This window comes from Panulirus ornatus, chromosome 7 (assembly GCF_036320965.1).
Source record: "Panulirus ornatus isolate Po-2019 chromosome 7, ASM3632096v1, whole genome shotgun sequence".
NCBI lineage: Eukaryota > Metazoa > Arthropoda > Malacostraca > Decapoda > Palinuridae > Panulirus > Panulirus ornatus.
The window spans coordinates 29,919,032-29,938,442 of NC_092230.1; the positions used below are offsets into that span (position 1 = coordinate 29,919,032).

The 19,411-nt window shown below is 42.9% G+C and overlaps 2 protein-coding genes across 4 annotated transcripts in view; one reads left to right on the top strand and one right to left on the bottom strand.

Annotated features, from left to right (window-relative positions):
• LOC139749489 (uncharacterized) overlaps positions 1–15,203 on the top strand; it is a 53,733-nt gene extending 38,530 nt beyond the window's left edge. For both annotated transcript variants that reach the window (XM_071663409.1, XM_071663410.1), the window contains 7 exons: positions 2,931–2,996; positions 3,511–3,660; positions 3,919–4,083; positions 4,831–5,102; positions 5,912–6,006; positions 11,465–11,722; positions 13,889–15,203. In XM_071663409.1, coding sequence (XP_071519510.1) covers positions 2,931–2,996; positions 3,511–3,660; positions 3,919–4,083; positions 4,831–5,102; positions 5,912–6,006; positions 11,465–11,722; positions 13,889–14,238 — 1,356 coding nt within the window. In that variant the 3' untranslated portion in view covers positions 14,239–15,203. The remainder of the gene's footprint in view (positions 1–2,930; positions 2,997–3,510; positions 3,661–3,918; positions 4,084–4,830; positions 5,103–5,911; positions 6,007–11,464; positions 11,723–13,888) is intronic.
• Positions 1–19,411, bottom strand: part of LOC139749490 (uncharacterized) — a 225,073-nt gene that overhangs the window by 36,596 nt on the left and 169,066 nt on the right. The gene's annotated exons all lie outside the window — the stretch shown is intronic.

Sequence of the window (19,411 nt, forward strand, 5' to 3'; positions counted from 1 at the left end):
AAACCCTGCACCGTCCTCTTAACCTCCTGCTGCTCTTTTTCATACATCTTCCAATCATTTGCACTCCTTCCCTGCAAGTACCGCCCATATACTTCTCCTAATTTTCACTCGCAACTTTACAAAAGAACATAAGAAGTGAGGACATTGCAAGATGCCTATTGGCCCATGCTATGGCAGGCCCAGAGTCCACCCCACAACCAACCGCTTGAAACTTTGTCATCTCACCACTCACTACCCTTTCCAACCTGCCTATCTCCCATTTCACGCAAGCCATATGCATCTCTCACACGTGCCAACGCTGCTTCTGTAAATACTTCCCATTCCTCACCTATTCCTCTAGTTTCATGTACTCTCAAATTTTACCATTCTATACTCAAACTCTCCTGGTATGTCTTCACACATCTCTTTTCCAAGCTCAATTACACAGCTGCCCCTCTCAGCACATTCACACCCAGAAGTCACTCGCACGTTTATCAGTTAGTATATAATCCATTAATGCCCGCTGACCATCTTTCCTTATCACATACCTATTACTCTCGTATGTCCATCTTTCTAACCAGGTATTCCTAATGACCAGTTCTTTTTTAGCACGCATCTCCACAAGATGTTCACCATTTTTATTCACATTACTGAATACCCAATGCCACTCAATTATACTCTGAACTGCCACATTACTCACCTTCGTATTTAAATCACCCATCACTAATACCCGGTCTCATGCATCAAAACTGCTGACACACTAATGAGCTGTTCCCAAAACACTTGCCTCGTAACGTCTTTTTTTTTTCAGGAATAAGTGCATAAACACTAATAATAACCAGTCTCCCGCAATCCACTCATTTTTACCCACATCAGAATGGGGTTCTCTTCCATACACTCTTTCATACATTCTCACAACTGCTTCAGCAGTTGTGCTACCCCTTCCTTAGTTCTTGCCCTTATATAAACCCCTGACTTTCATACATTTCCAAACCATTCTTCCTCTTTACCCTTGAGCTTTCTTTTACTTACAGCCAGAACATCCTGATTTCATTTTCAAACATACTACTTATTTCTCCTTTCTTCTCATCTTGGTTACATCCACACACCTCATCTTGAGCCTTCGAGAAGGATGAGCACTCCTTGCCTGGCTCCTTCTGTTCCATCCTCTAGAAATTGAGGTAGCGAGCGTCAGAAACAGAAAGAAGGACCTCATTTGCTCATGTCCAATTTCTTATCTGTCATGTATAATGCAATGGAACTAGAGCCCAATTATCCACTGTCAAGCCTCACAGACTTTCCTGCTTCAAACTTTCACATATTTACCCTCTCACTTTCACTTCTTTTACACTATGGAAATACTTCTTTGCATCTTCTCTAAAAGGTTTCTTGCTAAATTTCACTTTATAGTCTCTGGCTATTGCATCCTTGCATCATCTGAAGAATGCTTCACTGTCTACGTCATCGAATGGATTTAAAAACTAAAAGCTTGTGGTCTCGTCACCCCTCACTCTTCTCTCTTCCCTGTTGGGCAACATTCAGGCCTCTAGTCTTTCCCTGACCCCAACTCTCTTACTTCAGGTATCATCTTTAACCTCCTGTGCACCCAAATTGAGAAACATATTTCAATTTTGGCCTAATGCAGGATGCGAAAAGTTTTCTAAAAATTTTCTCATCCATAGACTGTGTTTCCTACTTCCAAAAATCAGCTCGTTTCCTTTACTATTCTCCTAATGTGGGACTCTGGCGATAGTTTACAAACGATGTCAATTCCGACGTTCCTCATATAGATTCTTGCAGCTAATTTCCTGTTAAATAATGTTCACATCGAGGTTTTCTTTCACTTTGTCCCATCCTTATTACCTCACATTCATTCACGCTGAGATTCACCAACCATGTTTTAGACCAATTTCAGACTTTGTTTACGTTCTCTTTAAGAAGATGCAATCCTTTTCGCTCTTCACTTGCCTCATCGCCTTGGCATTATCCGTAAACATATTCAAGGAGGGGGTCTAATTCTTCTGATAGGTAATTCGTACAGGTTAAGAAGAGTGACTGTCTCAGGGCAGACCCCTGCGATATGCCACTAAAGACTTACCCATTTAGAAAAAGCTCCCTTGATATGCGTCCTTTTCTCCTCTCCATTAAGGATAATGTAACCATCGAAGTAGTCCTCCCCTTACTCCTGCCTGGAGATCCAACTTTTCTACTGATCTTTCTACCATTCCTGGCAGTCCGGGTGCAGACAAGCCACCCAATCTTCTCTTGTCTCAGAGTTTACTCTCTCCTTCAAATCCAAGATTTCCATTACGTTTGATCACCTTTCCCTTAAATTGTGTTGTCTCTCAATTAGGTAGGCACTCTTTTGAAGGAAGACATCCATTTGCTTTCTGATTATCTTCTCCAGCACCTTACAGATCGCACTCGCTAGAGATATCGACCAATAGTTCAAAGCCTTTTTCTAGTCTCGTTTCTTGTAGACAATCATATGCTTTTTACCCTGATCCAACCCTTTGGTACTACCACTTTCCCAGTGATGTCTTGAACAACTTTTGAAGTGGTTTGACAAGTGTATGTGCAAAAATCCTTAGCACATTTGGAGACATTTCATCATGATCCATGAGCCTTGTATGGGTCAAGATACGGCATCATTGTAATTATATCATTATTAGATATTTCTACGCTTTCCAAGACCTCCTCCCCATCTCCTCTCATTCAGTCGCTCGCACATACTTAAACCATCCTCTATAACACTTACCACTGCAATCCCTTCGTACGCACACCTACAAACATAAGCACTTTAAAAGGTGATGCAACAAAACACACACACACACACACACACACACACACACACACACACACACACACACACACAAACAGATTCAAGCACACACAAATACATAAAACAGACGCAGGCGTAAACGATGTATTTAAGAGAGTTTTTCCCTCAGTTGCTGCTGAAGCCTCTAATAGACAACCCGTGGGAAGGACGCCAAGCCCTCAAGATGGCAGATAAGGTGAGTCTGCTGGTGTATGTTCCTCCGCCGACCTGTCTCCGTCTGTCTTGTATGTGTAATTAATTACTTGAAGAGCACTCGTGTATGTGTGTGTGTGTGTGTGTGTGTGTGTGTGTGTGTGTGTGTGTGTGTGTGTGCGTTTGTATAATCATATGAATGTGTTCATTTGTGGTCATTCTGTAGAAAAGAAAGGACAGTAATTTTCCGCGTTTTATGTAAAGTCGCGGTAAGTTTGCTCGGTAATTACTGTGATGTGTCGAGAGAAGTATGAGGTAACATCCGTCCCTCTGTGGCGGTGGTGAAGACTGTGTGAGTGATGTTATGTTGCTACGTAAGGAAGCAGTATATAGTGAGTTAGGTCATCTCTGGTACCTCCACAAACACAATTCTGCGTTGGTGTTCATCATGACATGTTCTTCTTCCTCGCCACATCTCAATAAGGATCAATATAGTTCAATCCTTCTGTTACGCACAAGGAAGATGAGATATTAGCGGTATTCTCCTGCCCATGCAGGATGGCCGGACGCTACTGCACCTGTCCGCCCACGGCGGCCTGCGCGACGCTACCGAGGTGTTGCTGAGCGCCGGGGCTCAGGTCAACATCAAGGACCACGCCGGCCACACCCCCATGCACGCTGCCATACTGGCCAGGCAGCGCGGCAAGGTACGCACGCGCCTTACTTCTTATTGTATACTTTGGAGACTTTTAAATGATCTCTGGTGAACCTTTTTTTTCAATTTCTTGAGCATGATAACTTCCCCACCTGTAAACTATTGTCTCAATACTGTGTAGTTCTTCCACAAGACGTCAGGTCGTCCGTAGCACTTCCTCACCTCTCACGTAGCGCGACAGAAGTGTTTCCTCGTCCAGGACACAGTCAGCCCGTGTTCAGTAGCATACACAGGTATTCCCCTCCGGCAGACGCGGGTGTGTTCGACGCTGCTGGACCTGCTGCTGGAGTCTGGGGGCGATTTGGCGACCGGGGAGGGTGAGGAAGCTGGCCCGCTATTGCATGCTGCTGCCAGCGTGGGCTGCCTCGACTGTCTCCGTCTCCTAACTCGTCGCGGGGCGCCCACTGAGGCACAGGTGAGGCTCTGAAGGACAGATGACAGACAGACTATGGTTGACAAGATGACGGGTAGACCATGGTTCACAGGTAACGAAGATGGGGGTTCAGGGGTCACGTGAAGGGTAGACTATTGTTAACAAGGCAGGTCTCTGCCATCGATACCCATTTTCGTTTTTTGTTTGTTCTAGTGTTACACATAGCACGGACAAAACCATGTCTCAGTCAAAGGCCATCTTGGTTGAGAGGAAAAGAGAAAAAAATAAATTTTTATCAAGGCTCCGCAGGTGTATGTCCAACATATTCTTATGAATACAGAAGGTTATGTCTTTATTCTGTTCATTTGTCTCGGGGATGGTTGTGTGTCTGTGCCTGTGTCTATCTGTCTCGTTAATACCCACAACTTCATTCCAGTTATCGGAAGTTACTCTAGGATTTCGGCAGAGGCTTGATAGCAAACGTTTCTCATTCCGGCTCTGCCTTGCCATAAGAAAGGGAGATTTGAGAAATACCTTGGGTGCACTATGATTTACTGTGAGACTTCTCTTCATTAAAGATCTACATTACATCCTCTTTCTTTTCATTCTCATCAACTGTATCCGTCTCAAGATCCCTCAGTATAACATATACTTGTCCCGTGCCAGCAGTATGCGTCTTCGCACTACCACCGTAACGCCTATATGCGTAAGTGGTATAAGCCCTCCCTTGCTTAACCCTTGCCGAGGCTGCAGGATCTCACGAACTGCCTTGGCCTTCTCCCTGTGCAGGACTCTGTGGGACGAACGGCTCTACACGTGGCTGTGGAGAACGAGCAGGTGGAGGCCATGACCTTCCTGCTGGGGGAGGGGGCCAACCTAGAGGCGCGGGACAGACGCCACCAGCGCGTTCTCCACCACGCCATCATGGCCGATTCCCCGCTCCTTGTGAAGGAAGTGGTGGGCGCGGGAGCTGCCAAGGATGCTAAGGACCGAGATGGAATGACGCTCTTCCAGTTCGCTCTTGTGAAGAGGAGGTACAAAGCCCTGGACGCTCTGGTCAAGTGAGTAGCGTGGTGTACAATGATATACATACATACGTAAATATATGAACACATACGGATATAAGGGTCACGTTTTCTTAAATAACTCTTGCACTTCTATGTTCACCGCTGGGGTTACAGACAAGTGGACATACACACGTACAGATAGCGAGACATACAAACCTACAGACAGACAGACATACACCTAAACAAAAGACGCACAAACATAAGTACCTAAATACCTGTACAGACTTGCATATTACTCGTGGCCTAACATCATTGAAGCCTTTCCAACCCATCAGTCCACATCTCCTACCATCCATGGTTCACAACAGTATAGGCACGTCATGTTCCCAAAGACTGACTTTACTCTAGGCTGCTATAAATCACAGGAGAGAGCACAGGCGGGTCAGCCCTCGGTTCCCGAATCCCATACATAATGGCATCCAGACTGTCTCCATCATGTTTTCCTTTGTCCCATCACGGAATACTGTTTCTTGCCTGATACTGACGAGTTACAGGAATATGAGGAGAAGCTTCACCTCACTGACTCGTGTCTTTTTGTTAAGTCGATTACAAATAATTCTTATGGTCAGGTATTTGTCATTTAAGGCTTTCTACAACAGTGAAATGTTCAAAGTCATTAATTACTGAGGAGAGTATGATAACATCTGAACTTAACCTTTCCCCGTTGTCTGATGTATCCTGTTTACGACATTGTCTGAACTTAACCTTTCCCCCACCATCTATCTCGGGCACGACAGTCTGAACTTAAACCTTTCCCTCACTACCTAACATATCTGAAGGGACGATACTTCTTCCCCCGGCAGCCTCGGCATGACTGACGTAGGCGAGGACCAGCTCGTGATGCACTACTGCGCAACTATGGGCAACCTGGCCGCTACTGAGGTCCTCCTAGACAATGGTGAGACGATCAACAAGTGTTTACCCCAACAATATAATTCTTTCCCGCATGATGCTGACACCTTTTGTTATACCCATCACTCTTACTCTCTCTCTATGTGTTTGTATATATATATATATATATATATATATATATATATATATATATATATATATATATATATATATATTTATTATTATTTATTTTGCTTTGTCGCTGTCTCCCGCGTTTGCGAGGTAGCGCAAGGAAACAGACGAAAGAAATGGCCCAACCCACCCCCATACACATGTATATACATACACGTCCACACACGCAAATATACATACCTATACATCTCAATGTACACTTATATATACACACACAGACACATACATATATACCCATGCACACAATTCACACTGTCTGCCTTTATTCATTCCCATATATATATATATATATATATATATATATATATATATATATATATATATATATATATATATATAGTTTCCTGTGGGGGGGTAGCGCCAAGAATGGACGAAGGCAAGCAAATATGAATATGTACATGTTTATATATGCATATGTCTGTGTATGCGTATGTATATGTATGTATATGTGTACATGTTGGTATGTATATGTATGTATATTGTGTGTATGGGCGTTTACGTACATATATGTGTATGTGAGTGGACGGGCCATTCTTCGTCTGTTTCCTGGTGCTACCTCGCTGACGCGGGAAACAGGGACGAAGTATAATAGTATAATCTATAATCGTATTTTTGTGTAGGCAGTCAGAATATTTTCTTTGATAAATGGTTTGTTAAAGACCAATGCATATTTAACACACTAATTTTCATTTCTTGTTCAATTTTTCTCACCACACGTTTTGCTTCATCAAATAAAAGTGCAAATGAAATGTCCTATATTCATTCTATTTCATCCTTGAAATATGTGAGACATGTTGGGCACAAGAGCACTACCCATCTCGAGTCAAATCAAACATAAATGATACAACACAATGTGAAGAACAAAACGGGAACGAATCACATCTTGAGGTGCTACAGATCACAGCGGTGACGCAGATGATATGTTGATCGGTGGACCGTGTTCCCTCGGTGTTCATGATGGTATTGTGGACGTTAGGGTCAAACTTGTTAGATCAACGATTTGGGGGCTTGCCTCAGGTCTACGCACCTGGGAAAGTCCGGCGGAAGTAGAGACTGTATCCACTTGGGATGCAGAAGAGAATAATTGTAAAGTCCTGGCTTGTCCTGTAACCTTTTGATTTATGAAGGTATTATATACTCTCATGTACATGGCTTCTGTCACCTGTAGTCTGGTAGGGTCGTGGTAATGTTTCAGCATTATCGTGTTTTCAGTAAGATGCTGAAGAGTGATATTCTTAGGTGATGTGACTGTTTCTTACGTAGTTTAGGACCTCTGTTTTTAAGATGAAGTGTTAAGCATCGACTGAGTGACGCAGTAGTCATACCGATGTAGTTCCTACTGTCTTGAAGTTTACAACTTCAACTGGACAGGAGCACTAGTGAGCTACAGTGGAAGACTGTAGTGGGTTATTGCTCTGTGGGAGGTTGTTTCTCACGATGTCGTCACTATTTTTCATGTTCTTGTAGTAAATGACGCTAAGACGATCTTCAGGGATGTTGCAGGCAGTGTTCCTAGCTATCATCTTCAGGATGTGTCAGTCACGCAGGAGACATCTGGCTTGATCAACCACTCGAGTTAGGAGGAACACTTGTCTCTTTATCAATGATATGATTAGAAAAACCACTGTTCATTAAAAAAAAAATTGACCTTGATTCCTTGGTGGAAGAGATCCCGTGGTGAATAGTTATTGTAAGTACGACTTAGGTAGGCTCTGATAACGCTAAATTTGTACCTTTCGGGGGCACTCACTCGCAGCGTTCAGTCTTCAGCTCAAATCAGTAGACTGACAATGAACACTGGTTTGGTGTTCCCTATTATGAGCCCGGTGTCTACATCAAGAAAAGTGATCTTGTTGCCCACACCTAACTCCTGAATCTCGGCACAGATGTCTCCTCCATAGCCTCCTGTAGTTTCTCAAGGTGCTTTTCGTTCCCTATGACGACAAAAATGTCATCAACGTACGCAGTCGGAAACGAAGGAACACCGTCCACCGATCAACATAATATGCTACATCACCGTTCTCATTTGTAACATTTTGAGATGTGTTTCATCCCTGTTTTGTTCTTTATATTGTGGTGTATCATTTATGACCATTTTGATTGGAGATGGGCAGAATGGCAAAAGTTGAGAGTAAATAGAGGAAGGGAAGTAGGTGAGGAGTGGGAGGTAAATACGGAAGTATGCTGGCATGTGCGAGAGATGTATGTAGCATGCGAAAGTTGGAAGGTGGGCAGATTAGAAAGGGTATTGAGTGGTTGGATGAAGAAGTAAAACTGATTGCGAAAGAGAAAACAAAGGAGCTTTTGGTGGTACTTGCAGGGAAGGAGTGTAAATGGTTGGGGGATGTACAAGGGAAAACGAGAGATCAGAAGGAAGGTGCAAGGATTGAGAAAGTGAGCAAGTATCAGTAAAGGGAGAATAATATGTTTTAGAAGGTTGATAATGTGAGAAAAACAAGAAGACAAATAAGAACACCATTTAATGGGGCAAAAGGGGAAGTGGTAACAGGTGGAGATGAAGTAAAGAGGATATGGAGTATGTTGAAGGACTGTTGAATGTGTGTGATGATACAGTGGTAGATGTCGGGTGTTTGGACTGAGACGGTATAAGAAGTGAGAGGGTAATGGAGAGTAGTTTGGTGAAGAGAGAGGAGATGGTGAAAGCCTTACGGGTGATGAAACGTGGCAATGCGACTGGAGTGGATGGCACTTCAGATTAATATATTCAGAAAGAGGACTGTGTTGTTGATTAATTGGTAAGGATTCAGTGTGAGTATGAATCATGGTGGGATGTCTGAGGATTGGCGTTATGCATGTATAGTGCCACTGTAGAAAAGCAAGGGGGATAAAGGTGAGCGTTCAAACTACAGATGAATGTTTGTTGAGCGTACCTGGTACGTTGTAAGGAAGGATATTGATCGAAAGGGTGAAGGCATGCATTGAGCATCAGATTGGAAAGGAGTAAAGTGGTTTCAAAAGTGGTAGAGGATGTGTGGATGAGGTATTTGCTTTAATGAATGTGTGTGAGAAATACAGAGAGAAACAGATGGATTTACATGTGGTATTCATGGACCTGGAGAAAGCATATGATAGGGCTGACAGAGACGCCTTGTGGAAAATCTTACTATACAGTGTGGGAGGAAAGCTGCTAGAATCAGAGAAGTTTTAATCAATGGTGTAAGGCTTGTGTACGAGTAGGGAGAGAGAAGAAAATATATGTTCCACGCTAAGGTTGGTCCGCGGCAGGGGTGCGTAATGTCCCTATGGCTGTTCAATTTGTTTATGCATGGGGTGGTAAGGAAGGCAAATGCAAGAGTCTTGGAAAGAATGGCGAATATGAAGTCTGTAAGGTATGAACCAGTTGTTGTTTGCCGATGATATAGCACTGGTGGCAGAGTCAAAAGAGTAATTGCTGAAGTTGGTGACTCGAGTTTGGAAGAGTTCGTGACAGGAGGAAGTTGAGAAAACATGTGAACAAAAGTAAGGTTATTAAATTCAGCAGGGTTGAGGGACAGGTTATTTGGGGAATGAGCTTAAAAGGAGAAAACTTGGAGGAAGCGAAGTGAATAACGTACCTGGGAGTAGCCATGGCAGCGAATATATATATATATATATATATATATATATATATATATATATATATATATATATATATATATATATATATATATATATATATATATATATATATATATATATATATATATATATATATATATATATATATATATATATATATATATATATATATATATATATATATATATATATATATATATATATATATATATATATATATATATATATATATATATATATATATATATATATATATATATCTTTCTTTCATACTATTCGCCATTTCCCGCGTCAGCGAGGTAGCGTTAAGAACAGAGGACTGGGCCTCTGAGGAAACATCCTCACCTGGCCCCCTCCTCTGTTCCTTCCTTTGGAAAATTAAAAAGAAAAACGAGAGGGGAGGATTTCCAGCCCCCCGCTCCCTTCCCTTTTAGTCGCCTTCTACGACACGCAGGGAATACGTGGGAAGTATTCTTTCTCCCCAATCCCCAGGGATAATATATATATATATATATATATATATATATATATATATATATATATATATATATATATCTTTTTTTTTTTTTTTTTTTTTGCTTTGTCGCTGTCTCCCGCGTTTGCGAGGTAGCGCAAGGAAACAGACGAAAGAAATGGCCCAACCCACCCCCATACACATGTATATACATACATCCACACACGCAAAATATACATACCTACACAGCTTTCCATGGTTTACCCCAGACGCTTCACATGCCCCGATTTAATCCACAGACAGCACGTCAACCCCGGTATACCACATCGCTCCAATTCACTCTATTCCTTGCCCTCCTTTCACCCTCCTGCATGTTCAGGCCCCGATCACACAAAATCTTTTTCACTCCATCTTTCCACCTCCAATTTGGTCTCCCTCTTCTCCTCGTTCCCTCCACCTCCGACACATATATCCTCTTGGTCAATCTTTCCTCACTCATTCTCTCCATGTGCCCAAACCACTTCAAAACACCCTCTTCTGCTCTCTCAACCACGCTCTTTTTATTTCCACACATCTCTCTTACCCTTACGTTACTTATTCGATCAAACCACCTCACACCACACATTGTCCTCAAACATCTCATTTCCAGCATATCCATCCTCCTGCGCACAACTCTATCCATAGCCCACGCCTCGCAACCATACAACATTGTTGGAACCACTATTCCTTCAAACATACTCATTTTTGCTTTCCGAGATAATGTTCTCGACTTCCACACATTCTTCAAGGCTCCCAGAATTTTCGCCCCCTCCCCCACCCTATGATATATATATATATATATATATATTTTATCCCTAGGGGATAGGGGAGAAAGAATACTTCCCATGTATTCCCTGCGTGTCGTAGAAGGCGACTAAAAGGGGAGGGAGCGGGTGGCTGGAAATCCTCCCCTCTCGTTTTTTTTTTTTTTTTTTTTTTTTTTAATTTTCCAAAAGAAGGAACAGAGAAGGGGGCAGGTGAGGATTTTCCCTCTAAGGCCCAGTCCTCTGTTCTTATCGCTACCTCGCAAACGCGGGAAATGGCGAATCGTATGAAAAAAAAAAAAAAAAAAAAAAAAATATATATATATATATATATATATATATATATATATATATATATATATATACATACAGAGAGATAGATAGATAGATAGAGAGAGAGAGAGAGAGAGAGAGAGAGAGAGAGAGAGAGAGAGAGAGAGAGAGAGAGAGAGAGAGAGAGAGAGATTCATGATCATGTTCTGTTGTGTGTACATCAGACTACAACATCAACGAGACGGACTCCGAGGGTCGTACAGCGATACACCACGCCATCTACAACGGGCACGAACCGCTGGTCCTCTTCCTCATCAACAACGGCTGCAGCATCAAGAAGGCTGACAGGACAGGCGCCACGCCCCTACACTACGCCGTCAGGTGGGGCGGCTCCGACGCCGTCCTCCGACGCCTGGTCAAGAAGGAGAGCAACGTGGCCGCCGTGGACAGGCTGGGCCGGACGCCGCTCCACTATGCTGCCAGTACGTCCTCCTCCGTCCCGTCCTGCGTCTTGAGCTGTCCCGTATTGAGTTCTGTACTGTCCTTCGTTACTTCCTGTTCTGTCTCGTATTGCGTTCTGTACTGTCTCGTCCTGCATGTTGAGCTGTCCCGTGTTGCGTCCTGTACTCTCTCGTCCTGCATCTTGAGCTGTCCCGTGTTGCGTCCTGTACTGTCTCGTCCTGTGTCTTGAGCTGTCCCGTGTTGTGTCCTGTACTGTCTTAAGCTGTCCCGTGTTGCGTCGTGTTTGCTGATGATATAGTACTGGTGATAGATTCAAAAGAGAAACTGCAGAAGTTGGTGACCTGAGTATAGAAGAGTCAGATTTTAAAATCTGTACAGATATCAGACTGAGTCAATGTTTACCTCTCGAAGCTAATGATACTTAGCGCCGGACTGCATAATGATGCTTAGCGCATGATAACAGAACATGTATTTTAATACCGATGAAATTCAACATTTAAATGAAAGCTAAGCGTTACCCGCAGCCTTCAGACGGGAAAGACATCTTCCAGTTTTCACATGTATATATTCTACATCACTGCCATCCGACTCATATTCTCCGTCTTCCTCGCAAACCTACCATGAGCGAGTTATCTAATATCGAACAATAAATAATGTGTGGAAAAGGAAAATTCCACTCTTATAATTGTTTCCGTGCAGTGATAATGATTCCATTAGAGCAGAACAGAAATCATAAACGAAGAATACGGACGTCCTCCAACAGGTACATTACCTACCAATCGGTCAATTTTGCTTCCGAAATGGGCGAGAATTCTCTCAACGCTGTTTATGTCTGGTGACCACAGGAGGCAGCAGCTGTGAGTAACACGTTCAACTCCTCATCGTGAGTTTTCCATCTCCCGTTGAGTTAGTTCTCATTATCATACCACACTTTTTCTTTTTGCCTTTAAACAACTGTGTTACCAGAGTGCTTTTTGAATATGTAATTCTTATCTGCAATCACTCAGAGAGAGAGAGAGAGAGAGAGAGAGAGAGAGAGAGAGAGAGAGAGAGAGAGAGAGAGAGAGAAAGAGAGACTCACCAAAGGTATTTTTCAACACCACCCAACAATATGCAACACGACTCGTCGTTTTATAGGCGTTAAACGTACATACACAACTTGCCACGCAGTTTGCAACGTGGCAAATGTTATGAATTGCAGGAACGACACAGCCTTTCTTTGTTCGCCGGCTCATCAGTCTGTTCCAGGCTAAATATATCCGACCAAGTTTGGTAAGGTTGTGCATACCGTGCTAATCCACTGGTAGCGTCACTCCTGAGGTTTCAATCGTGACATAAGGTCAGCAGGGCGGAAGCTCAAGCCAGACTTTACACTTCACAAATGGTTTATCAGCTCTTGTGGGGATTCGAAGTCTGGTCCCCCTGATTTTATATGACCTGGATGTAAATATAGACCGCTGGATTAATCCTGCAAGTGTACAGACGCAACCAAGAATGTTCGGTAAGTTATCATTAGAAGTACAAGAAGAAAAAGACACTAATTTGATGAGCATATATGAGTATATATAACGAAGCAAATAGATTGTTAGGTTTTATATATGCACTATAGAAATGATACATTACTCACTTCTTATGAAGCCTTGGTCTGACATCATCAGCAATATGCTGTTCAGTTCTGCTCGTCAGACTTCATTAAGGACAAAGAAAAACTAGGAAGTATACAAAGGGGATCAACAAAACAAATTCTGTCACTCAGAAATAAGTTTTATGATGAAAGACTCAGAGATATAGAGTCATTTTCTTGAATAACTCGCAATTAACTCCAAGGAAAATAAACCGAATATTCTTTTTAATATACTGAATAATTCTGGTTACAATTTCTTCACATTAATCAAAGATTCAACGACCAGAAATAATAATGTTATGAAATTATGAGGAATATTACATTTCACCCACAAGGTTTATGTCTGGAAAACTTCCTTACGAATATTAATACGGTATCGTAACAGTGAGGAACCTCCTTGTTGGGAGTTGGGGGGAGGGGGGGTGTCCATGTACACGACAGGGACTAGTTAAGTCATAACACAGGACGATCCTGGACAATTCCGAGGGAACTATACTGACAACTGACCTCCTTCATTAACACGTTGTGTGACCTGACGTGGTACCTCACTTTCTTCCCACAGGCAAGAGCGACATCATGTCGGATATGTACATCCTCATCAACAGCGGAGCCAACATCAACACCACGGACCATCGAGGCCTCACCCCGCTTCATCTTGCGGCTCGACTCGGCAACGAATCCCTGGTTCGAATCCTTCTGGACAACGACGCTCGCCATGATATCGGTGACTGCGACGGCTTCCTCCCCATCGACCACGCGAAGGAAAACTGCCACCAGTGTATCATCAAAAGGCTGGAATACTACGCCACCAAGAAGGAGAGAGAGAAGGACCCGAGGTTTGGACTGTACACCAGGAAGAAAGACGATGACTCAGTGAAGGTCCAGAGTCGCTACCGGCTCAGTCTCGGATGACCCGAGGCTTCCCGGGCGTCCGACACTTATCCTGTAACGGATCCGACTGTATTCTGAGACTTCTCCAACTGCTTTCTTAAAATTTAATATACACAGTGCAACGCAAGGGCCTGTTGGGTTGGGACAGTCCTCTCTAAGGTAAGTGGCACAGGAGTACCTCAACTGGAGGCTGGAGAACCCGATATGCTGGATTAATGGTTATCATCAAGTGTACACTGATGGGAGATGAGTGTCCCCGGGGACAGATCATGAGGCTCCGTGAGTGCGAGGTACAGCATGTACCTCACACTCACGACGACGGTGTAGAGTAGGTTGCCGGAGAGCGGGTTGTCCCTCCTGCATCTACCACTTGGATGAGCCTCTTTTTTTTTTTTCCTAAAAATCGTCCATTTGCAATTGTTTTCCAGAGCTGAGGAACGTTCAAATCTGTTTCCTACAACACTGGGTTACTGTTTCACATCTGATGCCTACAACTACGGGCATTTCCCTTCATCTGTTGCTTCACATCTGTTGCGTATGATAGATGGTTGTTGCTTCACTTCTGTTCCCTACGATAGATGTCTGTTGCTTCACATCTGTTGCCCACAGCAGACGGTTGTTGCTTTACATCTGTTACTTACAACTGTGACGACTGCTTCACCAACAGCTCGTCCATATCTGTTTTGAACATATTCATACTGTCATAGGTTGTGTACATAATATAGATTCTCGTAGTCTTTACGAATACACGATGTCTGGGTTTACGCTTAATAACGCTCGGTGTCAGTACATTGTGTAAGACGCATTTTATATTATCTTTCCATACAACTTGTGTTAAAAGATCGACATAACTAATTTCAGAATAATAAAACATTGTAATTCTTGAGATGATATTAACAAATTGTGACTGAAGACTTTTCTATTTTGTACTCATTATTTACCTTACTACATTTTTCATATCCATGGATTAAAATGGAAAAAACAAAGTCTAGTTTAATTTAAGATAAGAATGTCCCCTTTTCTATCATTATTTGTATTATAACTAAGATTGCAGTGGGTACTGTCAACGAGACGCCGCCTAACTCTTACAAGTGAAGGGTCAACGTATCTAAATGCGTACGGAAGAATACTTTATGATGAAAGATGTTTATCCTAGTTCCGTTGACTCCACTAATGACATGTGCGAGGAGAGTGTGTGGCATGCGGAAGTTAGGCATGTGAGGAAGGGCAGTGACTGATGGGATAACGAAGTGAGAGACACCAGAGAAGGTAAAAAAGTTAAAATGAGTCAGGTGGGGAGGGAGGGCAGCGAATGTCTTAGCAGCAATGAGGATTCCGTGGAAAGAGAGGTCACTGTTGAGGAGGACGAAGATGGGCATGCTTGAAGGTACAGGAGTGCCGAGTGTGTTGTGTGAAAGTAAGGAAGAGGTTGAATGTTTTGGAAATGAAAGATATGAGTACAATATGTGGTGTGAGGAAGGTTCATCAAGTAAAAGATGATGGAGTAAGAGAGAAGCGCCGTAATAAGAAGAGTATGGTTGAGAGGGTTGAGGAGGGTAAACTGAATGTCTTGGACATAGGAAATAACGAGTAAGGAGAAACTGAAAAAGAGGATATATGTCAGAAGTGGAGGGAACAAGGAGATGGGGGAAAACAAATTGGAGATGGAAGGCTGGGGTGAAAAATGTTTTGAGTGCTTGGGGCCTGAGCATGCAAGTGGGTGTACGGCGTGCACAGGATACAGTGAACGAGAGCGATGTGGTATATATGGGGCGACCTGCTGACAAAAGACTGAACCAGGGCATATAAAGCAGCCAAAAAGGTCTGTGGTTTCGGTGCTTTATACATGACAGATAGAGAACGAATGCAAACTGGGCCATTTTTTTCCGTCTGATCCTGGAGCTACCTCACAAATGCGGTAACGGCGAACTGAATTTCTTGACTTAGTGAGGCAGTATTAGGAAGGCACAGATCCATGACCAGTTGGTACGTGTGATGTAGGGTAACCAAGTCCACCGACCACAGCCACATGGTACAGTTTTTCAGGTACTGAACTGGAACAACACCAACGGTCGAGGGAGGCTGGATGGCTCCAGTGACAGACATCAGATGACTGGAAGCTACTCCATTCTCCCAGACACATATCCCAGAACTGACTCATACTCCGTTCATTTCTGCAACGTTCGAGGTCTCAAATCTAACCTTCTTTCTGTAAACATACCTCCCTCTGAAACCAGAGGGTCCAAAGCTCCCACCCCGCACCCTAGTACAGTGTCAGAGCTCGAACTTTATGCTCTACCTTCGGCTCTATTCCGAGGCTGGTGCGTACGCCAACTGCAACACCAGAACACCCACTGCCTGCCTAGTGCATCCTGTCTCCAAACTTTGATGCTTTATTGCCTTAAATTTTATTTTTCTCTAAACCTTTGCTTTTATGTTTACACACACACACACACACACACACACACACACATTCCTCCAACTGTACATATCTCTCGTACTATTGGACTTCCTGACACAGAGCAGTGCTCTCCATATCCATGTAGTCAATACCTCTATGCAGGGGAATTCAACGCACACCACAGGAACTGGGTAGGATCTATCCGGGGTGATACCAGTGGAGCTGAGGCGAATACTTTTTCCTTTCTTCTCTGAAACAGATAGTCAAACAGTCAACCCAAGTTCCCGACCACTCTTCCAACACACAACCACTCATTTACATATGAATTCTTCAACCGTCAATATACTGCTTAATCCACCTTAGGGTCTTCCAACCACAATCTTCTCACTGTCGCTTCTACCAGCTTAAGTCCACCCACTGTCCTCGCTTCAGAATACCGAGTTTTGCACATCTGAGAACTGAAAGCTCGTCATCTGTATGAGACTCTCAGGAGCAAGGACTTATGTATATACGGGTCAAGACACGATATCATTCTATTCATGTCTTCTCCATATATTCCCATGTTTTGTGAGACCTCCCCAATCCAGTATTCACGCATACCACGTAATCAAACTCAAATATTTTACGATCACTTTTTCCATATATATATATATATATATATATATATATATATATATATATATATATATATATATATATATATATATATATATTTTGCTCTGTCGCTGTCTCCCGCGTTTGCGAGGTAACGCAAGGAAACAGACGAAAGAAATGGCCCAACCCACCCCCATACACATGTATATACATACGTCCACACACGCAAATATACATACCTACACAGCTTTCCATGGTTTACCCCAGACGCTTCACATGCCCTGATTCAATCCACTGACAGCACGTCAACCCCGGTATACCACATCGATCCAATTCACTCTATTCCTTGCTATCCTTTCACCCTCCTGCATGTTCAGGCCCCGATCACTCAAAACCTTTTTCACTCCATCTTTCCACCTCCAATTTGGTCTCCCACTTCTCGTTCCCTCCACCTCCGACACATATATCCTCTTGGTCAATCTTTCCTCACTCATTCTCTCCATGTGCCCAAACCATTTCAAAACACCCTCTTCTGCTCTCTCAACCACGCTCTTTTTATTTCCACACATCTCTCTTACCCTTACGTTACTTACTCGATCAAACCACCTCACACCACACATTGTCCTCAAACATTTCATTTCCAGCACATCCACCCTCCTGCGCACAACTCTATCCATAGCCCACGCCTCGCAACCATACAACATTGTTGGAACCACTATTCCTTCAAACATACCCATTTTTGCTTTCCGAGATAATGTTCTCGACTTCCTCACATTCTTCAAGGCTCACAGGATTTTCGCCCCCTCCCCCACCCTATGATCCACTTCCATGGTTCCACCCGCTGCCAGATCCACTCCCAGATATCTAAAACACTTTACTTCCTCCAGTTTTCTCTATTCAAACTTACCTCCCAATTGACTTGACCCTCAACCCTACTGTACCTAATATCCTTGCTCTTATTCACATTTACTCTTAACTTTCTTCTTTCACACTTTTTACCAAACTCAGTCACCAGCTTCTGCAGTTTCTCACATGAATCAGCCACCAGCGCTGTATCATCAGCGAACAACAACTGACTCACTTCCCAAGCTCTCTCATCCACAACAGACTTCATACTTGCCCCTCTTTCCAAAACTCTTGCATTCACCTCCCTAACAACCCCATCCATAAACAAATTAAACAACCATGGAGACATCACACACCCCTGCCGCAAACCGACATTCACTGAGAACCAATCACTTTCCTCTCTTCCTACACGTACACATGCCTTACATCCTCGATAAAATATATATATATATATATATATATATATATATATATATATATATATATATATATATATATATATATATATTTGAAAGAATAGTAATTCCAGCAATATTATATGGTGCCAGGCATGGGCTATAAATAGAGTTGTGAGGAAAAGGGTGGATATACTGGATCTGAAATGCTGGAGAACAATATGTGGTGTGAGGTGGTTTGATCGAGTAAGTGATTAAAGGGTAAGAGAGATGTGTGGTAATAAAGAAAATTGTTGCTGGGAGAGCAGAAGAGGGTGTGTTGAAATGGTATGGACATATGGGGAGAATGAGTGAGGAAAGATTGACTAAGAGGATATATGTGTCAGAGGTAGAGGGAATGAGGACAAGTGGGAGACCAAATTGGAGGTGGAGAGATGGAGTGAAAAAGATTCTGAGCGATCGGGGCCTGTACATCCAGCAGTGTGAAAGGCGTGCAAAGAATAGAGTGAATTGGAACGATGTGTTATACCGGAGTGGATGTGTTGTCAATGGACTGAACCAGGGCATGTGAAGCGTCTAGGGTAAACCATGGAAAGGTCTGTGGGGCCCGGATGTTGATAGGGAGCTGTGGTTTCGGTGCATTACATATGGCAGCTAGAGACTGAGTGTGAACGAATGTGGCCTTTTTTTGTCTGTTTTCCTGGTGCTACCTCGGTGAAGCAGGAGGTAGCGATGCTGTTTCCTGTGGGACGGTGGTAGCGACAGCAATGGATGAAGGCTAGCAAGTATGAATATGTACATGTGTATATATGTATATGTGTATGTGTATGTATAAGTATGTATATGTGTATATGTGTATGTGTATGTATAAGTATGTATATGTGTATATGTTGATACGTATATGAATATACATGTATACGTACGTGCATGGGCGTTTATGCATGTATATATGTGTATA